Below are 22,955 nucleotides of genomic sequence, written 5' to 3'. Positions count from 1 at the left end.
CACATGAGTAAATGAATATAAAGTTCTAAGTTTTGATTCTGAAGGATAGACGGCATTTAAACGTCATAAAATAACACATTTATCAAGTTTTTTTTAATTATAGCAGAACATAAACGTTCAATTTTTGCTACCATGACTAACCCTGTTACATAAGGATGAAACACCCGACTAAGTGATGTCATTTCCTCATTCTCTGTGTCTTTGAGCAATGACTGGACCACATTACTTTATGTCTGGTGTCTTTTTTTTCTTTTTGGGGGGGATTTGGTCATAAATTTAATTTCAATTGCATCAAAAATGTCCTGAATTGAACTTGCCTTGATCTATAAGAACCCTGATTAAATGACATAATGACATAATACATGATCTTCTGGAATTTTTTCACAGTGTAGTGCAATAAGAAAAAAAGGACTCAGCATGTGTGTGATTCGATGAATATCCTTTTAGTGTGACCTTATTTTTATAGGACAACAGTTATTTTCAAAATGTGATACGCTTATATTGTTGAATTACTTTAGTGCTGGGTATGATAAGTAACTAAAAAAATAAGTTCAAATAATAATTGAATTAAATTATATTATCACTGGAAGACGTCCTATCCATTTGACTGGGGGGACTGTTCGACAGCTGCCAAACCCCCCTAGCCATAATGAATTTGATGCCTATTGCCGTCAATGGCAGCCAAACAGTTAGCTGTATGAAGACACAAGAGATTTATAATACATAACATACCTAAAAGCACACAGGCCACATTAATTTTAATTAATTTCCTTTTTATTCTTTAAAAAATACCTTAAAACATTTTTTTTATTTTTTTTTATTAATTGGATTATATTTAGAATTATTCATATTTTCATTACTCATGACTTTTTAAAAGAAATTGTGTTATTTATTCTTCAAAACTCTGAGGCAAAGATTTTGCTTCAACTATTTTTGTAATCAAACTATTGGATTGAACACAGGAGGAAAAGAAAGAACAGAAGTCCAAAACTGACACACAACAGATAGCATGGAAATCATGTGACGAATACAACCAGATTGTTCATCATGGACGCAAACTGTCTGTGTTCATAATGTCCAAAGTCCAAAAGGTGGTTGTAAACACTGAATGATGACAACATTCTCAAAAGTATATTAACATTATTGGACCAGATGGCACTAATTAGAGTTGGACAGGGGTGTTCCACTTTCAGGTCGGGTTAGATAACACAAGAAAGGAAAGCACAAAGTAGGCTGAACAAAATTTATACAAACATTAATATATCAGGCACACCTGCTCACAACAGAAGCAGAGGAAATGAGGCTGCAGAAACAAAAACGGTCTTAGCAGTAGAGTTGGTAAGCTCTAGGTATGTGTGATCCAAGTTTCACAATAACGATTATCTCACAATAAGGCATTACAACAATACAGTCGTACCTCTACTTACGAAATTAATTGGTTCCAGAACATTTTTCGCGGTTCTAACACAACTAAACCCTTTAAAATTCAGTGTCCCAATTTTGTATGAAAGATGTGAGAAACACACAAAAATTAGAGAAAATGATAAGAAAATTATTTGATGTCTTAAAATGAATAACAAGCATGCAAAATCTATCCGTGTTAAAACACAGGTGAACAAGAGGAAGCTAAGGGGAGGCAAGAGACAGCACACGAACACATGAACGCACATCTATTCAATTATTCATTCATTCATTCATTTTCTGAACCGCTTTATCCTCACTGGGCTTGCGGGGGGTGCTGGAACCTATCCCAGCTGACTTCGGGCCAGAGGCGGGGGACAGCCGATCGCAGGGCACAAGCAGACGGACAAGCATTCACACTCAGACTCATACCCAGAGGCAATTTAGAGTGTCCAATCAGCCTACCATGCATGTCTTTGGAATGTGGAAGGAAACCGGAGAACCTGGAGAAAACTCACGAACATACAAACTGGATTTGAACCCAGGACCCCAGACCTGTGAAGCCGACATGCTAACCACTCAAGCCGCCGGGCCGCCCGAGACTTCTTTATTTTTACAAATTTGGCCTCAAACTAAAAGTTGCTGTGCAATTGGAAATAAACAAAATAATCAACGGAAGACATCATCACCATTGGCAAGCAGACTATTTTAATCCTCACAAAAAGAAACAGTGGAAATTTACCTCCTATATGGCCATTTACAAAAAAATAATGAATTAATTTTGAAGTTACTTATGATGAAGACAGTTTAGCTGGAACTGTAGCATGTACTGAAACAACATTCTTGTTCATTTAGGACGTGGAAAAGATGGGTCAGCATTGAGCTCCACGTGTTTAGCCTGCTGGCCCCCTTACGTGATTCACTGTTATATTCCTACTAATAAATAGACATTTCAATCCGATGGGTTCATTCAGTGCACACACAAACCTGATTCCAAGTTAAGTTTTGCAATCGATGCTATTGCAAAAATGTTCCATGTTTTTTTATCTTTTTGCTGCACTTTTCCAAATTCTTTCTAACCGCCTGAGTGACTCATTTGTGCAAACATGCAGTGTTGAATGACTATTGTTTGTCTGGCCCTCCTTCTCCAATTCTGTTCCCCCCCCCCCGTTCAGATAGCAGCAGGCGTCTGCAGACGTAACTACCATGCCGGCAAGTGATGGTCCGAGCCGCTTCCCGGTCTTTGCGGCTCCCCCCAAAGGCAATCACCAACGCTCCCCGGGTTACGTACCGGGTCGGGTGGCTCCAGTCCGCTCATCCCCACTGGTGAAAGCTCCGCCTCCACCGCCGATCAAACCGCAGCGACAAGCTACTTTCAGCTTGTCGGAGGAAAACCAGAGGCGAGAGCGTGTTCAGAGCCTCAAGCTCAGAAAGAACACACTCATCTGCTTCGGAGTATCCATGGCAGCTTTCTTCTTATGCCTCATACTTGTACTTAGTCTCACTAGTGGGGACATTTTAGATGGTAAGCATTGTTTAGCCTTTAAAGCAGCAAATACCAGCCATCATGGAAAATGTCAAAATACACTTGTATAATGGGTATTCACCGGTTCAGAAAATGAATGAATGAATATTGTCCCATGGGCCTCACTAAATAAGTCGCAACTTTGTGATCGGTTCCTTACAGGGATTTATTTCTGACACCTTCTTGGTTTTTTTTTTGCAGAGAATTGCCCTGACCACAGCCCGTCCTTGAGTAATTGGAACCCAGGCCACCAGCCAGAAAAAAATATTGTTGTCAAGAGAGGAGATCTATTTCGACTGGAGTCTTCTGCAACTTTCCGATCACTCAATATCCAATCCGGAGGTAAGAAATCTAACAAAAGTACTAAATATTGAGCAGTCACGTGGAAATCTCCATTAACAAGTTGTTGTTTTTTCTTTTGAAAAGGCAACAAATTTTATTGAGGTATTTGACGTGAAGCGTTTTTTTTCTGCAAACGATTAAGAAATATAATTAATTTTGAGTTTTTTGGTAGTGTTGTATTTTTTTTCAAAATGGAAGGATTGTATTAAATAGATTGTTTCTTTGTGAAACTTTCTTTATAAATGGGGGCAGACAGCACAAGCAGAATGAGAGAAAAAAATACATACGACTGTTTTGCACATTATTTACGTTGCTTTTGGTCAATGTTCTTTACCCTTTTTAACCCTTTAGAGTGCAAGTGGCTTTTTGGAAAATAAATAAATAATTCCATAAATTGCACTCATATACACATTATATTTTGGATCATGTCACTTATTTAGGTCTTTTGCCGAGTAAACGCAGCTTATGGAGAAGCACCACCAATTTCGTCGTACGCAGTTTCTGGGTGTGATGACAAGTAGGCTTTTTGTTGTTGATGATGACGACAGGGCCTATGTCCGATTATTATTATGTCGTTTACAATATTAACATTTGGAATTCCAAGTGGGACCCAAAGTCATGTCCAGATGAAATTGATTTATTTCTTATTATCTTTGGAGGAATTTCAATAATGTTCAACTCATTACCTCCATTGACAACAATAGACATCCAATGTATATTTTAAGTGGGAGGATTGGCTGTGAATGCCCATGTTTCAGTTTCATTGACAGTGGCTGATGTCCACTGGAAAGGTCGAATGACCAAATGCTTTATTGAAATAATATACCCATTTAATGAACAAATATTCAATTGGCCCTCCCAGTCAAAATGAATTGAACATCTATTGGACTTGGCCACCCCTGCTCTAAAGGGCTCAACTTAGTTAGGTTATTCTGTCTTTTGTTCATAAAAATGTAGGGGAGATAATTTTTTTCTTGATTGAATTGGGCATTTTATCTTTAGGCCATATCGCCCAGTCATTGTTTTGAAAGTCGAGTCCAAGTCCTCTTTCCTTCCTTTTACAGGTCGTGTAGTCTTTGCCGACAAAGCAGACGGCTCTAAGAACATAACCTTGAGAACACATCACATCCTGATTGAAAGCGGTGGCGCCCTATATATTGGCACACCCAAATGTCGCTACCGTTCCCATGCTGCTATCGCCCTGACCGGCCGCTACGACAGCAAGGACATCGCTGAAGTACCCGGTCTGGGACGCAAGTTCATCGGCGTCATGAGCGGCGGAACCTTGGAGCTTCATGGCACAGAGAGAGTCTCGTGGTCACTGTTGACTAAAAGCGTGCCTGCCTCTGGCCTGGCCACAGGGGGCGATAACTTCCAGCGGAACTTCAGCAGAGGCATCAACCTCCGCGTGGTGGATCAGGACACTGGCGACGTCCTGCTCAGGGAACGTTATGACACCCATGATTCACGCAATGATAGTCGCCGGCTCACTCGTCTGCTTAGGACCCTGCCAACTGGTCGCATCGTGGCACTCGCTGTTGGAGACTCCGCAGTCAAAAGTCTTCTGGATGAAACCAAGAAGGCTATCGAAGACTCGCTCGGCAGCAGCTACGTCTATGATCTCAAGTACAGGTGAGGAGGCCTTTTGCACCACGAAAGAATTTACTCTTGTCCCGTGATCTAATCTTTGTTGCATAGGTGCAAACACGTAGCCCTGGGGCCATATTTCGGCCCTCACTTTTTTTTATGTGGCCCGCAAAACTAATCCTGTGAATCCTCATCTGTTGCTACACAGTAATACCTCCACTTACGAATGCCTCTAGGTATGAGATTTTCAGGTTACGATTTTTTTTTATATGCAAATGAGTGACTCGAGAAACGAAAAAGATCCAAGTTACAAAATCCCCCCAAAAGTAAATGCATTTCCTTATCCATGATTTTATTTTGAAAATATTGTCATGGATACATTGATTCTCACTTTAGAACATCGCTACCCTCGACTGGGCTCTCATTTCATTGCTCTCATTCTATCTCATATAGTAATGACAATAAAAGCATTCAATTCAATTTAATTGGCTGTCTTGCAACAACCACTATCCATGTTTCAAGATTCTCTCTTACATACCTGTCCAACTCAGCTAAATGCTCCCCTTATTAATGATTGCAATTCCCCTTATTAAGCGATTAAAAACCGTACAAATGCAATGCAGCACATATTTTCTCTCTCACACACACAGGCCACACGTAAAAGTCTAAAATGTACTACAAAGTGGTCAGCTTTCAGCCCTGGTAGAACGGGCCGCGGAGGGAACTATTTCAGCGGCGCAGGGCACATTTTCATATGCTTTATATATTTTAAGACATTGATACATCATTTCCTTATAATTTTTTCTCATTTTTGTGTTTTCTCACATCTTTCATACAACATTGGGACACTTACTAATTTTAAAGGGTTTAGTTGGTAGTTGTGTGAGGACTGGGGAACGAATTAGAGAATTTACATATAATGTACACCCCTCTACTTACGAAATTTTCAAGTTACAAAAAAAGTTATGGAACCAATAATTTCGCAAGTAGAGGTACGACTGTATTACTAAATAGTAGATTGTTGTCAATTTTTAAATGTTGAGATTAAGCTTGGCAGATATGACAAAAATTGATTAAAAACAACTATCAGTCTGTTGATAATTATCACGATAACTAGCACCTCTTTTTGCAAATTTGAAACTTCAAACTTCTGTCAATAAGTAAATGAATTACTCTCATTATTCAATCATGTAAGTAACTATGCAACCTTTAAAAGAAAAGCTAATCTAAAATATGATGATTTTAGGTATTTTTGTTGGGCAATAAAGATAAGATAACTCCCTCCTTACACTATGAAAAGTAATGAATATTAAAACCTGCAGAAATTTTGACAGATGTCTTTGTTTTTATAAATTTACCTTCAAACCAAAACTTGCTTCGCAATCTGAAATAAATAAAATCATCAACTGAAGACATCACCATTGGCAACCAGGCTATTTTCAGCCTCACAAAAAGGAACAATGTACAGTTATTTTATGATTTTTCAATGTTTTCATAACATTTGCAAAAAAATCAGGAAACTCTTTGATATCATGTAAAAAAGGAATTACAGGCTGTCCTCTAATGAGTTCAGGGAGTTTTCAATAAGGCTAAATAAGTGGGTCTGTTTTTGCACATGTATATAATGAGGCATTTAAAAAAAAGAAAGAAAACGACAGGGAGCCTTTAAATCTCATTATACTTGTAAAATGGCAATAAAAGCATTCAGTTAAACTTGGACCTTGTAGTGCAGGGGTGGCCAACTCCAGTCCTCGAGAGCCACAATCCGGTCTGTTTTCCATATCTCCCTCCACCAACACACCTGAATCAAATAATCAACTCATCAGCAAGCTGTCCAGAAGCTTGCTGATGAGTTGATTATTTGATTCAGGTGTGTTGGTGGAGGGAGATATGGAAAACAGACCGGATTGTGGCTCTCGAGGACCGGAGTTGGCCACCCCTGTTGTAGTGGGTCGGCTCGGAGTTGTTCTGCATGCAACCATGCACACTCACACCCATACCTAGGGGCAATTTAGAGTGTCCAATCAGCCTACCATGCATGTTTTTGGAAATGTGGGAGGAATCCGGAGTACCCGGAGAAAACCCACGCAGGGCCGGGGAGAACATGCAAACTCCACACAGATGGACCGACCTGGACTTGAACCCAGGACCCCAGAGCTGTGAGGCTGACTCCCTAACCCCTCGCGCCACGGGGCCGCCCAATGTTAACCGCCTGCCTGCTCCTTCATAGCTGAAACCGATGATGTAGGGGGAGGTAAGGGTAAAGACCCGGAGAGTGAACAATCGAGTAGGTAGACGAATAGACTTGTCTGTATCGTGCGATGAGTTAAAATTAAAAGTTGAAAGTCCTGAAGAACATGATTCTTGGGTGATTGAATTTCTTGCAAAATACACAACAAAAATGTTGGCCGCTGCAGCAATGAAACTAAACGGATTAAAAAGCGAACCTTCCCTTATATCCTTTGCGGAAAATGTCTCTGGCTTCCTGCAAGATATTAATGGGATTTAAAGAGTGTTTAGCGCTTTTTTGATTTATTTTACAAAGAAAATGATAATGGGTTATGGTTCAATGAATTCCAATCTACTATAAAATTCAGTACAGTACCCCCTGAGGTGCTAGTGAGACTAACAATGATAAGATGTCTAATTATGTGCCTCTTTTCATCTTTTTGCTTTGAATTTAAATTAGTTCTTTACTAGCAAATGTCCAATTTTGAAGTGGACGCGTTAGCAGTTAATAAATGTTCATTTGCTGGTACCTTCGCACTCAACGAATTGGATGTCTTTTCGGCATAAATGGCTGCTAATGCGTTAAAAACAGTGTAACCTGTTATCACGTTTCATAATAATAGTTAGCTCTCCTAGCCCTACTTAACTTCTACTTTAGCTCCCCAGTAACTTGACTTTTCACCCATAGTTTACTGTGTTTGGGCTACTTTTGTGTGATATGTCCACATTAGCCTCTCATCCATAATCCAAGGGGATAGGCTCTAACGTCGTCCCTAATGAGGCCCAGACCTCCAAACGTTGAAGCCATAACATTTGTTCTGTGATTCTTTAATATCTGGAATGATGCCCTATCTTATACCGTGCCATTGCAAATCCTACCTTGAACGAGTCCATATTTCTCTTCCTGTTTTCTCTGGATCTCTGCTCTTTGTCAGGAAAGGAAGCACACACCGGATAACAAGGTTATGGGCGTAAAATTTCCAGGATTTGTGCAAAATTGAGTGATTATTCAGGAAGTGTAGTGTCTCTCTCTTTGGATTCTTCAAAGGACAAATATGTTGACAGAGTTGGTCAGTTTTCCAATTGTCTATTGAACACAAACTACCAAAATTTTATACCTCTTCCATGCAAGGTATAGCGCGAGACTCGATTTATTTATATCCGGGCCTGGCTCGATCCTTGCTTGGCAGACAAATTGAGCACTATGCCAGCTTCTCCAGTGTCACATTTCACCTCAGGGTACCGAGCCAGCACAGAGGTCTTTACAGAAATCCACTCAAAACCACACCGTAGCACTTCAAGTTAGTTGATAAAGACCTACCAGTGCGAACGCTTCTAATCTTTTACCGTTTATTGAATGGAATTTATCTGTGCTCTTGCCTGAAACCAGACCTACAGCTGACATACTCAACATAGACATGCAAGGTCCAAAGTCTCACTGGACTTGAGTGCTTCAAAGCCAAGATCTAACGAGGAATGTGACTGTCACACCTACACGTTAGACGCAATTATGTCAACACCATTTATTCTCCTGCTCCAGCAAATGTACGGAGGTTTTTCTCCCTGCATGACTTTAGAGCCATTTCAACCAAATAATGCACTATTGCAACACACGGCTGCTTTGCACATAGATCAAAACAGTTTTGGGGCTCTGGAAATGAACTTGTACCTGCTTTTAACTTAAGTGGACTATCCATCAGCAGACCCTGTGTATTTAATGTCTCTCAGGAGAGCATTTAGCTGCCCGCACACACCCAGCAATAATGAGGCTGTTTAAAGGCTGTGAAGCTCAACCAGTGGCAGAGGCTGCAACTAAAAGTGCGGCGTTTACGCTCTCCCTTGGGCTTGCTGCTTGTACTTTTATCAGTACACGCACAGCGTGCAAGTTGAAAAGATCTTTTTTTTCTCCCAGGACGATCGACAAATGACACACAAGTTGGTGTGTAGCCACTCAATGCACTTTTTGAGATGTTTTAGCACTACATTTTTAAAATTGGATTGTTTTTAAACTTTCTTTAAGTGTTTACTTTTGTGTTTTACTTTATTATTAATTAATGTATTTGTATTTAATTGAGTACTGGGAATTGGTAGTCGAGTAGTTCCCGTGTCGGCCTCACAACTCACTCAAGGTTTTCATCCCAGAGTCGTGTGGAGTTTGTATGTTTGGTTTACTCTGGGTACTCTTGTTTCCTCCCACATCCCAAGAACATGGATGCTAGGCTGGTTGAACACTACATTCCCCCTAGGTATGAATGTGAGAGTGAATGGTTGTCCGTCTACCAATTCAGGGTGTCCTCCGCCTGGTGCACATAATTAACTGGTATAGGCTCCAGCACCCCCGCAACTCTTGTGAGGATAAGCGATATGAAGAATGAATGAAAACGGATGGAATCAAAATATGACTAAAATAGTTCTGGGATAGTCCACCCCTGCTGGGTGGTCCTGTTAAAGCATGTTCATCTCCTTGTCTGATATATTATGTCCGCCAGACACCAAATTTTAATAGATTGTTTGGATACCGGAAATTTTAAAAGTAATGATGACATTTTAAACTAAGGACTGGATTACACGCCTTAATCAGAGGCTCTAGCCTTTTTGCAGCTGCACCCTTTGGGCTTCTCCACTTGGATGATTTCATCTTTGTATATTTTAAGTGATTTTTCCTCTAACATGCCCACTTTCTTAACTCTTTATAAAGTGACTATTTTGGGGGAATTTAAAAAAACAAACTCAACTTTAATATAATTAATTATAATTACATAATTTTGATTTTGGCTCCTGGTCAGGAACATCAATCAATGGCCACCCATTTAAAAATGATTAAGAAAATAAAATCTCCAGTGATTTAGCTTATTAGGCTCACAGAACTGAGCTGAAAGGGTTAGTTCTGGCACTCAGTCACTTCTTATTAATTTTGAAGCATTTTCATGAGGAATGGAGTTTGAGATTAATTTGAGTTTGATTTATTTGATAAGGGACAGCACATATTAATGAACATATTTATATTTATGTTAATGAACATATATATGTAAATATGTAAGATTGTAGCCAAGGGCTAATTTCCATCTTTAGTACCTTGTGTAGGTACAAGATAAATGATGATGACATACACGAGACCAGACCTGGGCAATCCGGTCCTCGAGGGCTGCTGTGGGTGCAGGTTTTTGTTCCAACCGATCCAGACAGTTTAACTAATTAGATTTCTGCTGAAACAAGAAGCACCTGACTACAATCCACTGATTGCACTTCTAAGATACTAGGTTGGTGGAAAGGTTTCCTCTCATGGGTTGGAACGAAAACCTGCACCCTGCGCGGCCCTTAGTGGAATTAATTGCCCAGGTCTGCACTAGACACACACACACACACACACATACACACACACACACACACACACACATACACACACACACACACACACACACATACACACACACACACACACACACATACACACACACACACACACACACATACACACACACACACACACGCGTAGTAAAATTTTAGACAGCGTCGTGATCACAATTTTGTTCGTCTAACAGCCAGGCTTAAGATGATTGGCGAAGAGTTTCAGAGACGGGAGTTTATGTCTGTTAATTGGTATGAAGTTCCAGGTATGTGCGGCGTGGACAGATAAGGTGCTTTGGCTGAAAGCACTCTTTTTGAAGGGAAATACACAGTCACCTCTAGAGCCAGCCCTTGTTGATGTGTTGGAATTTTTTTGTACAAAATGTTGCAGTGGAGGAGGGGCTTTGTGTTGAAAGATTTTGTAGATTAAGGTGCCATCTGCATATTTAATAGTACTATTGTTCCAGTTCAGGCGTTTGTGTTTCTTTAATATCTGACAGTGGTGTTGGGTTTTTAAATTTCTGTCCAGTACTTTCAAAGTTTGCTTATAAATGGTTTAAATTGGTTTTAGTGTTGTTTTACAGGCTGATGACCAACTTGTTAGGCAGTAAGTCATGTGTGATATGATCATTGTGTCAAAATATATTATTATATATTATATTATTTCTAATGAACCTAAAATTGGACAAATTTTATTTAATTTTATTTAGCTTGTTTTTTTTTTACATCTGTCGTTTGAAGGCTAGGTGAGAGCCAAGAGTGATTCCTAGGTATTTAAATTCTTGGACTACATTGATTGTGTTTCCTCGGACAAAAACGTTGGGGTCGCTGATTTTTGTCGCTCTTTTTATGGTCCTCAATGACTCGAGATTTATTTTCTAATTTCCTATCATAAAGGTAGGACACCTTGAATTCCAAAATCACTCAAAACATTACAAATGTAAATAATTATTTCTCCTGCTCCATTGTCTCTGCAGGCAGGCCTGGGCTTTGGTCTCGGTGGTGAGAGGAGGTAATGTGTCATGCTCGGAGGATGTTAGGGAGCACGAGAATCATGACACTGGAGGTAGAGCCCTGGCAAGAGGGAACTTCACCACCGTCAATGGTGTGCACTTCTCTGTCACAGCTTACAGCGAGTGGAAGAATGGTGAGGAATGCCTGATGGTGGAAAAGCTCTATGATGATACAATTTGCAGTTGCTGCCAGCCCCTGCCAGTTAAAATGAATTGGATGTCTGTTGTCGTTAATTGATGTGTTTAATTTAATTTTACTAGTTACCACAGCACATACAATGGAAATGATAATGCTACTGTACAGTAGATATATACTTAGGCTGGCAGTGAACTAGTTAAATATCAATGTTAATTGCTTTGAGACAAACTACCACAGCATATCCTATGTTAATTATAATGTCCATTTACCTGGGGTGGCAATAAGAGTTAAGTAACATTTGTACCTGTAAATGAGTTTAGTAGTATTCTAGGCTTTGAAATTGTTAAGTGTTATGTTTTTGCTATTAATGGGTGTTTTTTTTAAAAAAAAAATAACTCAATCCAAATCATCTGGTGAAAAACATCATTTTTAATATTACAATATATCACAAACACCCTAAATGTAATTTTGTTCTCATATTACTATATACCGTATTTTCACGACTATAAGGCGCACTAAAAAGTCTTAAATTTTCTCCAAAATAGACAGGGCGCCTTATAATGCAGAGCGCCGTGTGTATGCACCGAGCTCGCTCCAAAGCCTCACTGAGAGCACTTCCGGCCGACACGCTTCTTATATAGAGAAAAGGCGGACGTGGGTGGAGTCAGGCATGCGGAGGGGGTGTGTTTAAGAAGACGCTTTTACTGTCGTTCTTGGTTGCCATGTTAATGGACAGAACCTACCACCTATAGTGATTTTTAAGCGAAAGACGTTGCCAAAAGAAAAGTTTCCAGCCGGCGTCATTGTGAAGGCAAACCAAAATGGCTGGATGGACGAGGAGAAAATGAGAGATTGGCTACGTGAGGTGTATGTTAAGAGACCGGATGGCAGAGTAGGAGGCAGCGCCGGGCTAGTTACGCCACTATTTTCAAATTGATTGTGGCCGCTTGGACTAACGTGTCTGCTTGCACTGTTGTTCGAGCTTTTGCCAAAGCCGGCATCATTTCTGTGTAGTCACATGGCAATGTGAGTGACTCCGACAACGAAGAGAGGGAACCCGGCGTTTTTGATAAATCATTTGGACAATTGTTCAATTCGGACACAGAAAATTAGGACTTTGATGGATTTGTGGGTGATTATTGATCAAAAAATGTGAGTACATTGTAAAATGGCTAAATAAAGTACAACCAAACTCAGTTTTGCTTCCGTTGCCTTTTTAAAAACGTGTTTTTAGCGTGTGTCTGTATGTTTAAGCTGGTGTATGTTTTGCCATGCCTGGCTGCGCCTTTAAATGTGGTGCGTCTTGTGTGTGTGTGTGTCAAATACAAAAATAGCACTCGTCACTGACAAAGGCAGTGCGCCATATAGTCGAGGAAATACGGTATATATATATAAAAATATAAATATTGGATAACTTTATAACTTTATTCATCCCGTATTCGGGAAATTTCATTGTCACAGTAGCAAGAGGGTGAGGATGCAGGAATAGGAAAGGCATTTTTGACATAAATAGATAGGTAATAAGTAAGTTAATAAATAAATACATCAATAAATATATCGTTAAACATAACCTTTCAAACTATTTATCGATGGCAGCTTTAAATATCCACATTTTTAAATGTTTTTAATAGTTCCAATCAATTCTACAGTGCTCACCTTAGAGATTTTTCTTTGAAAAATGTGATCCCATTTCGCAATTAAAATGTGATTATTCCCCTCTCCCAGGTTTCCCTATTTCAGGATTTCAGGTGGATGCCGTAGATCAAGTGGTGCTCAATCTGCAGGATGAGGTGCAGCAAACCTGGCAGCCTGGCAATCAAATTGTCGTTGCCAGCACCGATTATTCCATGCATCAAGCAGAGGAGTTTACACTTTTGCCCTGCCCGCATTGCACTAGTCAGCAGGTCCGAATTCAGGGTGAGTCAATGTGCTGTTTCACCAAGTCTAGAAATAATAGGAATATAATTTAGATTTCTTTAAAATAGTTTGGGTTTTGTCTTATTTGCTCACACCCTGATGTTCTAACACTTTTCCCATTCTACTGTGTAACACATTTCCTTTTTTCATGAATCTGTTGTCACCAAAGAAAACACTCCCTTCCTGCAGAAAGACGTGATAAAGCGCTGCTCTGATAGTGTTAAAACCAAGCAGGTGCTTTGCGTTATCTTTTCAACCAGCACCCTATGGCCGTAAGCACTTTTTTTTAGGTGTCTCACTGGTTTTCTTCACCAGATGTATATTATTTTAGTGGGTCAAGTTTAAGGTGCGTCTGAGGTTTAGCATATTTCTCTGGTTGGCAGTAAATTTTTAATTGAATTACAGTAGTGTGTTTGGAATACTGAAACTTTGGTTAATATGTTGGAACATCCGAACTTGTACCCAATGCGTTATCTGACACTGGTGATTTACCATGATTGGTTCCCATGGGAAACAATGGGAAACACTTTGGTGTGCGTTAGTAGGAGTTGCCATTGAATGGAGTAGACACCCCAGTTTTTTTAACTACATAGGTTTGCCGTGAGATATTCATTTAATAATAGTTACAAAGTAGTCTGGTATTTCTTGTTTTCCTCTTCTTTTCTGAGGGGTCACAATATGAGGAAGGGATGGACAAACTAACCAATGTGTCAGGAAGACAGAGGACAGGAAAGGACAGGGTGTGTAGAATAGTGACAGCTAGGCCTACCGCAATCAAGTGACTAATCAATTTGCATCAAGAGGAAATGACTAAGGGCCACATCATTGGACAGTCATCGTCAATGGCCCCGAAAGCGCAAAAAAATAAAAATAAAAATAAACTTTTAACTTTTTTTCTCAAATGTAGTAGCAATTATGGTATTGAGTATTTTTCTGAGATTTGATAGTAAGGTTGAAAAGTTGGCCTCCTAAGAATTGCCCAACACCTTTGTTGAGCCTCTCATGAATAAAATTCCTATATATTTTTATCTATATTTTCTCATCTCATTTTCTGAACCACTTTATCCTCACTAGGGTCGTGGGGGGTGCTGAGCCTATCCCAGCTGACTTCGGGCCAGAGGCGGGGGCCACCCTGAATTGGTGGCCAGCCAATCACAGGGCACAAGGAGACAAACAGCCATTCATGCTGACACTCATACCTAGGGGCAATTTAGATTGTCCAATCTGCCTACAATGCATGTGTTTGGAATGTGGGAGAAAACCGGAGTACCCGGAGAAAACCCATGCAGGCCCGGGGAGAACATGCAAACTCCACACAGGTGGACGTGACCTGGATTTGAAGCCAGGACCCCAGATCTGTGAGGCCGACGCGCGAACCACTCGCGCCACCGGGCCGCCCGTTTCAGAAAATAAATGAAGGAATTTTTAATAAGAATCAGCTTTACAGGTGGACCGACCTGGATTTGTACCCAGGTCTCCCAAAAGGCTGACATGTTAACCATTCAGCCGCCGGGCCGCCCCCACATATATTTCTATTTTGTTTAAAAATTAAAAACAATACATCACTTTTTATTGATCTACTTTATTTAAAATAATGGAAAAATAACCGTAAATATTTTATTTCTCTTGTCCCTATGAAAGAGGATTTCTTTGTAATAAATTAACATTTGCATATTTGCAAACAGAGAGTTAGTTAAATAATAGTCATGAGATTTTTCTCAGTAGTTCTTGCTTCCAATACACATTTCCAGCTAAAATCCAGAATAATTTAACAAAAAATAACGTCATTTATACATCACCCAATTAGTCAAAGCTGGGCGATTTGCTTGATTATCAAAATAATGTTTTTTTGTCTCCAGTCCTCTCATGCTGATTGCATGTGTGTGCTGCTTAGGGAAGCCTCTTTACAACCATGTTGGCGAGATTGTAGATGGAGTGGACATGCGTGCTGAGGTGGCCCTACTCTCAAGGAACATTCTCATCTACGGGGAAATGGAAAACTCATGTTACGGAAACAACCTCTGTCACTTCTACAGCCATGATACCTACGGAGGGCACATTAAGGTGTGAAACTCAATGGCGTGGACCATTTTGGTTTGTGCCTGATTTTATTCTTCAATTCAACTCTGGGAATGTTCTATTTTTCTGCTCGCATTTTTGCATAAAGAACTACTGTCTTTCTATACTACTCTCTGCCATGGCCATTTTACTCCTTATTCTCTGAGTTTTAGCTTATCGTTTTCCACATTCCATCTGGAAATATACAGTCTTAATGACTTCACCTGATGCATTTAGGTTCCCAAAAACATGATATTTCCATCGTTTGGAGGATCCTGGAATTGGTTAAAATTCAACTCAATTCCTATAAATAGACTGAATAGGTAGGCTGTAAGAAGATGTATTTATTTATTGGCTGCCATTTTTATATACACAGAGCTGCCAACTGCCCTTGGCCCCATTTCAGGAGTACCCTTGTCCCATTTGCGGAGTTTATCCGGAGTGAATGCGATTCACGCAAAATCCATTTGCGCTGAAGTCGCACAAGTCGAATCATTCATCAGAACCTGTATCTTGGAAATGATTCACAATGCACTCTTGTTACCAAATTATTTCGGTTTACCGTGCAGTTGTATCAAGATGGCGGAAGCCGTCGCGATGGTGTGAATTTCGAGGCATTTAAATTGGAAATTTGGTACTTTTCTGAAATGGTTGCTTAAAAAAAATTTAAGTGACAATTTTGGGGGATTTCCGGAGTTTAGGGAGGTTGTCCGGAGTCCCGGAGTTTGCGCTGCATTTCTGGGTAAACTGAAATTCCGGAGTAGTTGGCAGCTCTGTATACATTTCAAATGGAGTGTCGGCCCGGTGGAGCGAGTGGTTGGCGCGTCGGCCAGGTGGAGCGAGTGGTTAGCGCGTCGGCCTCACAGCTCTGGGGTCCTGGGTTCAAACCCAGGTCACCTCCACCTGTGTGGAGTTTGCACGTCCTCCTGCGTGTGTTTCCTCTGGGTACTCCGGTTTCCTCCCACATTCCAAAAACATGCATGGTAGGCTGATTGGACACTAAATTGCCCCTTGTCAGCTGGGATAGGCTCCAGCACCCCCCACGACCCAATGAGGATAAAGCAGTTCAGAAAATGAGATGAGATTTCAAATGGGAGGGCAGACTTTCCAGTCGAAATGAATTGGACGTCTACCCCCGGCAGTGGTTTTGAAACATGATCACTCACTGCCAGCGCTTCTGGGAGAAGTATCGCTATTTACTGTACATGACAGCCATTGAGTTAAATATCGTAGAATTGCAGAATGGAAAGATACATCAAGAGTAAAGTCCTGATTGTTCCCTTACTCAGTTTGAAACATGTCTGGTGTATAGATGAATGCCACAATATGTTAGAATCATCAAATAATTCCCTGCCCTTCGCGTTCTATGGATTGGATGTTCTTCGCGGTAAATGAAAGGGTTAAATTTCTGCTTTACGTGCGACAAACAAGGCTGTGCATGGATTGAGTCCCAGTTTGCTTAAAGACCTCAACAGAACCTGGGGATTACGCAGTCCAGACACGTACCAAAGACCCCCTAGAGACTTTGTTTGCGCTTCATTATTACGTACTTGTGGTTTATCCTTTTGAGCTTTTCTGTCTTTATAAAATGAATAACAAGCAAGCCATTGTTCTCTACTTTTGTATAACATGTATTATCTCAACGACCCCCTCCTCAAACCTCTCTGTCAGATATTTGGAAACTTCTCCTCTGTGCATCTGTCTTACGTGGAGCTGAAGCACATGGGTCAACAACGGGAGAAGAGTAGCTACCCCATACACTTCCACAAGTGTGGCGATGTGGACCAGAAGGGAGGCTACCGGGAGCCCACCTATGTCGACGGACTCTCGATTCACCACTCATTCTCTCGCTGTCTCACCATCCATGCCACTAATGGCTTGCTGGTTAGTAATTATTTGCTAAATCTAAATCAGGGGGAATTTAGCAAGATAAATGCTCTATTTCAGAGTTGTCAAAATTGTGGTATGGTGCCCACATCTGGCCCGCAAAAGTAAATCGATCGAATAAATATAATGAATTGGAAGTAAAATTACTTTTGTCTTTTATGAAAGGCTGGTGAATACAGAAGTATTTCAGCCCACGTCAGTGTCACTTCCTGTTGATATAAGGGCCCCTACAGGTCATTTTTTTGTGATTTTTGAGTCGCTGTTAGGACAATTTGGGGGCATTTCGGGGTCACTTTCTTGACATTTTAGGTCTTGTTCTGTTAATTTTTGAGCAATTTGTGGAAGTTTGATTTCTCAAAATTAATTACCCCCACTGGAGATTTTTATTTTAAAAAAAAGTGAATGGAAACGTCTTTGTTTGAGTTGAAGGTGAGGCTATCTGCCTGCTAAATAAACCACCACTTTCTTTGAGAAAGAGTGGTTATTTTATTGCAATCTTTTATCTTGAATGTTTTTTTGCTATATAATACATATATGTTAGATGACTTACTGCTTTGACTTGTGGATAAAGTTTTACATTTTGAACAAGTACCAAATAGCCACTTTTGGAGCCACACAGGGATGAAACTAGGAAAACATTTAAATAGGGGAAAAACACAAGATTAATTTGAAAATTGGGGCTTTCTGATATTCTTCTGCAACCTTTATTATATATGTAGATACTGTACAGCTAATTCTCGGATTAAAAGCGCATTTTGTATTCAAGTTTGCCTGTTGACAATTTGGCTGACATTGCTTTGACGTCAATGGCTCATCATGTCATTTGACCTTTGTCATTAGGGCTATTGGAATGACATCAAGGAAATGGAAAGGACAAATGGTTTTAGATCATATAATATCAATGTAAATAATATCCCCACGTCTATCTCATCCCTGAAGTTTTCCTGTCAACACTCTGCAACTGGCAATTGCCAGCCAGTTTCCCACAGCACTAATCAGTAAACCCTTTTTTGGAACAACACCAGCATCTGTGATGCTTTCCCATCACTGTTATTGTGCAAAGAGGAAGCCAGACACAGTTTGTGACGTGCTAAAATGCCTTCATATAAACCTTGAACAAGGTAATAGTAGATAATTTCTTCCTGAAAAGACAGGATGCTTAAAGCTGTGGAATTTTCCTCTGGCCACCTGGCTTCAGCTGGACTTAACTGTGAAAAATTGCTTTATTATTCAACTTTTATGTTAGGGATTGCATTGCAACCCATCTAATTCATTTCAGCTTAAATAATAAAAAAACTCCAACTTTATTTTAAAATGTTTATTAATTTCTTTTTTTTTTACAAGATGTGATGTCCACGTAGGTGGATGCCAGATTTGTATAAGTTATTTAAAAAGGGGGGTTCAAATGATCAAAAATAGTCCCTTGCCCTATAGAGCACGTGTCAAAGTGGCGGCGCGGGAGCCAAATCTGGCCCGCCGCATCATTTTGTGGGGCCTGGGAAAGTAAATCATGAGTGCCAACTTTCTGTTTTTGGATCAAATTAAAAGAAAAGTATAGCTGTATAGTAAATTTCTTGATTTTCCCTCTTAAATCAATAATTGTATTTTTTTAAATAATTTTTTTCTGTTTTTATTTCAAAAATCATTTTGTAAAATCTAGAAATACATAAAAAAGCTAAAATAAACATTGTTTTAGATCTATAAAAAACTGAATATTCTGGGCTTTTAATCCAGTTCTTTTAATCCATTTATAAAAAAATCTCAATATTATATCTAAAATGGTCCGGCCCACATGAAATCGAGTTGACGTTAAGGCGGCCCACGAACCAACCCGAGTCTGACACCCTTGCTATAGAGGGTTAACAACTGAAACAATAGGTGCAGTGTGCATCTGTAATATTTATACGAAAAGATTAACTGGTAATACCTTGTTTAGTCTTCTCTTGTGTCTGCTTGGAGTTTGAATTTGGTCTTGTCTCTCGAGCAGATAAAGAACACTGTGGGCTACGACACACTAGGTCACTGCTTCTTCTTGGAGGATGGCATCGAGCAGCGTAACACGTTCTACCACAACCTGGGCCTGCTAACGCGACCCGGTACCCTGCTTCCCACTGACCGCAATGAGACCCTCTGCCTCAGCATTAAGGACAGAGTCTACAAGGGCTACACTCCTTCACCCAGCACAGAGTGCAAGTAAGCCAATTCACTCAGAGTCAGTGCAGCCAAAAATTATGAGTTTTTCCTCTCGGGCTAGTGTAGTTTATTAGAGACTGAAGGCTTGTCAAGGTACCATTTAAGTATTTGTTGTTGAGTTCTTTTTGTGGATTATAACTTTGAAGTCTTACTCCCTGTGAAACAGTTGTTTCGAAACTTGTTAGCTATCTAGCATGATTATTTATTCACTCAGCTATTCATTTTCTGGACCACGTATCCTCACAAGGGTTGCGGGGGGAGGTGCTGGAGACTCTCACGTAACTACGGGCACTTGGCGGGGGACACCTTGAATCGGTGGCCAGCTAATCGCAGGGAATTCATGCTCGCAATCATACCTAGGGGCAATTTAGAGTGTTCAACCAGCCTACCCTGCATGATTTTTGGATGTGTGAGGAAACTGGTGTACCCGGAGAAAACCAACGCAAGCCCGGGGAGAACATGCAAACTTCACACAGTGATGACCGATCTGGGATCGAACCCTTGATCCCAGAACTGAGGCCGATGCGCTAACCACTTGAATTTGCTTAAAAATAATAAAATACAAGAGCCCCCAATAGAAACTTTCTGTAAACAAGACAGGAAAAAAATACCATGTAACGTGCAATTTTAAAAGAGGAAATGTATAAAACGCCACACGGCCCGGCAAATGTGTGGGTAGCACGTGAAAAAACTCACTTACTTGTGACTGCCGTTGCTCACTCAGGGCTCCGCCATCTTACCTTTTACCGGTAGTTAAACGTGCTTTGACTGGCCAGACGCGAGTAGCCTTCATACATGTGTTCGTAGTGTTTACCATGTCAGCACATCCCAATAATTGTTAAGGCTGATCAGAGGTCTTGCGGTCAATCATTAAAACATCAGCCTTGATACCTGTGTAATGTGTATCTCATGCTGCTATTGCATCCAGAGACTTGGTGAAAACTAGACCGCTACAAACACACACTTTCTGGTTGTACTGCTCACGTGACTTCCTTTTTTAATTCGTCTAAGTGCGATGATTTTTCTTAAGATTGTCCCTTTAAAATAACACATTTGTACTCCCTATTAAAACCACGAATATGGAGGTGAAAATTGTGAATCGAGGGCGTCTTATACGAGAGAAATCGTAAAATTTAACGATTTTAAGGCAATTTTAAGGGCACGGCTTATACGTGGAGGCGGTCAATATGCGAGAAAATACAGTAGGTGTCCTGGCTGCGCAGCACATTTAAATGAAGGTCTCCCTTACAAAAGTCTAGATGTATGGCGCTTTTAAATGGCTAGTCTGAAAAAGGGCAGCATGGGAATTTTTTTTCACCTTCACCCTAATAGTGGCTATGCATAAATGAGGCTGCTGTGGGAAGAGATGATGGTGTGGGCAGACTTTGAAAAACACCATATAGATCTGTTCTATGTGAGAGACACAGCTTTATCCGTGAAATAACATCCACCTCTCTAGTCTAGATGTTTTCCTATCATAGTCAGAGAAGGGCCACTGTGAGAGAACCAACGACTTGTGTGTTTTGGCAGAGCTGTTCCTGTCCAGGTTTATGTTGGAGCACTAGATTATTTGGGAATGTTTGAGAATGTGCACTGATTTCATAGTCTGGTCATCTCTTGTGATTGTTTTCCAGGGCGGTTTCAACCTTCTGGATCGCTAACCCCAACAACAATCTTATCAGCAACGCCGCTGGTGGTTCTCAGGTAATGACATCAAGAAGCCTCAATAAAGAAAACGATCCTTGTAGTGCTGAGAAGAAAATGAGCTATCAATAAAACAAGGCTTAAGAGTCTTTATTTGGATTTGGTGTAATTCCAAAGTTGAGAGCTTTCCGCTAATAAAATGGAGGATCGGGCAGTCTACATGTGAGAGGATATTTCATTTTCCTCTATGCAGGGGATTTTTTTATTTAAATGTCCAGTAAATTTTGATTAGGATGAAGCAAAGTTTCTCTAAAAATGAACAGAGTGAGTAAATGTTGCTAAATGTAATGACGAGAAGGCTGCTGCAAAATACTGTTATTGACCTTTGTTGTGAATAATCTCACTTAAAATGTACCTAGTTTCCCAATTTGCCAGGAGTCATGTCTAACTAAATGACTCTTACAACTATTCAAAAAAATGTTTTACTGTTTTCTTTGCTTAAATTAATTTATTGTTATAATGTTAAAACTCTGCCTTGCTTCACATTTTATTTTTCAATAGAAATTTATACTTCCAGTATTACAAAATGTATTTGTTTTTTAATTTTGAAATTATAAAATAATCCAGGCAGTTCTGAAATTGAAGGTTCAATCCAGGTGGGTTCCGACCTTCCTGTGCGGAGTTTGAATGGTTGCCCGTCTCCTTGTGCCCTGCGATTGGCTGGCCACCAATTCAGGGTATCCCCCGCCAAGTACCCATAGTTAGCTGGGATAGGCACCAGCACCCCCCGCGACCCTTATTTAGATAAGCTGTTCAGAAAATAAATGAATGAATATGAACTGTATTAATTTTAAAAAGTCATTTTTTTACAAATGTATTTTATACTGCTGTGTTATTTATTTTTAAATCCATCTATTTATCATCCAAATGCTGCCATTTCTTGGCAGTCATCTTTTAAAAAGGTCCTTTATTTATTTTTAAATTCATATAATTACTTTTATGTTTGCTTCATCTAAAAATGCTGCCTTTCCCCAAGAAAAATGAAAAAATGAAGTTTAATTGTCACAATTCAGTTTTCCCATAACAGTCATTTTTGTGGTTGTAACGGCAGCATGATAGATACAAACTTCAAAAATATATTTTCTGTCTCTTCCTCTTTATTTCTTTCAGGATGCTGGCATATGGTATGTGTTCCACAGCGCCTCCACAGGAGACTCTCATGGCTTGGAACCAGAGACAAAAGCAGAACTCACCCCCCTCGGGATTTTCTACAACAACCGTGTTCACTCCAACTTTAAGGTAGTGCTGTAAAGATGAATAAAATGAACATGAATAAATGGGCCAGATTCATTATCATATATCATAAAACAAAATGTTCAAACTGGATGTACATAAATTTGATATATTGTAGGTCGTGTGTTAATGGCTGGCGGTTAATTATCATATTTGTTGGCTAGTGACAGTTATAAATGTCCCATCCATTTCCGTTCGTTCATTCACCGCTCCCAGTCCAAATGGCTCAAACGTCTATTGCCGTCAATGGCAGCTAATGACTTGAATCCTCCATGTCTGCAAGCCCATGTACAGTCTTTTGCTGTGTATAGTATGTACTGTACATTGTCTCCTTGCAGTGTATATATAGAAGGACTGAAATAGATTTACAACTTTTGAT

General features: G+C 40.0%; 1 protein-coding gene across 1 annotated transcript in view; it reads left to right on the top strand.

Annotated features, from left to right (window-relative positions):
- cemip2 (cell migration inducing hyaluronidase 2) overlaps positions 1-22,955 on the top strand; it is a 51,358-nt gene that overhangs the window by 4,058 nt on the left and 24,345 nt on the right. Inside the window, exons 2-11 of the mRNA XM_077600429.1 lie at positions 2,577-2,926; positions 3,128-3,268; positions 4,333-4,900; positions 11,410-11,579; positions 13,310-13,501; positions 15,396-15,565; positions 17,231-17,443; positions 19,434-19,639; positions 21,274-21,343; positions 22,454-22,582. Coding sequence (XP_077456555.1) covers positions 2,608-2,926; positions 3,128-3,268; positions 4,333-4,900; positions 11,410-11,579; positions 13,310-13,501; positions 15,396-15,565; positions 17,231-17,443; positions 19,434-19,639; positions 21,274-21,343; positions 22,454-22,582 — 2,178 coding nt within the window. The 5' untranslated portion in view covers positions 2,577-2,607. The remainder of the gene's footprint in view (positions 1-2,576; positions 2,927-3,127; positions 3,269-4,332; positions 4,901-11,409; positions 11,580-13,309; positions 13,502-15,395; positions 15,566-17,230; positions 17,444-19,433; positions 19,640-21,273; positions 21,344-22,453; positions 22,583-22,955) is intronic.

The sequence above is a fragment of the Stigmatopora argus genome, chromosome 5 (assembly GCF_051989625.1).
Source record: "Stigmatopora argus isolate UIUO_Sarg chromosome 5, RoL_Sarg_1.0, whole genome shotgun sequence".
In the NCBI taxonomy this organism is placed as follows: Eukaryota; Metazoa; Chordata; class Actinopteri; order Syngnathiformes; family Syngnathidae; genus Stigmatopora; species Stigmatopora argus.
This window is presented reverse-complemented; position numbering and strand designations above follow the sequence as displayed.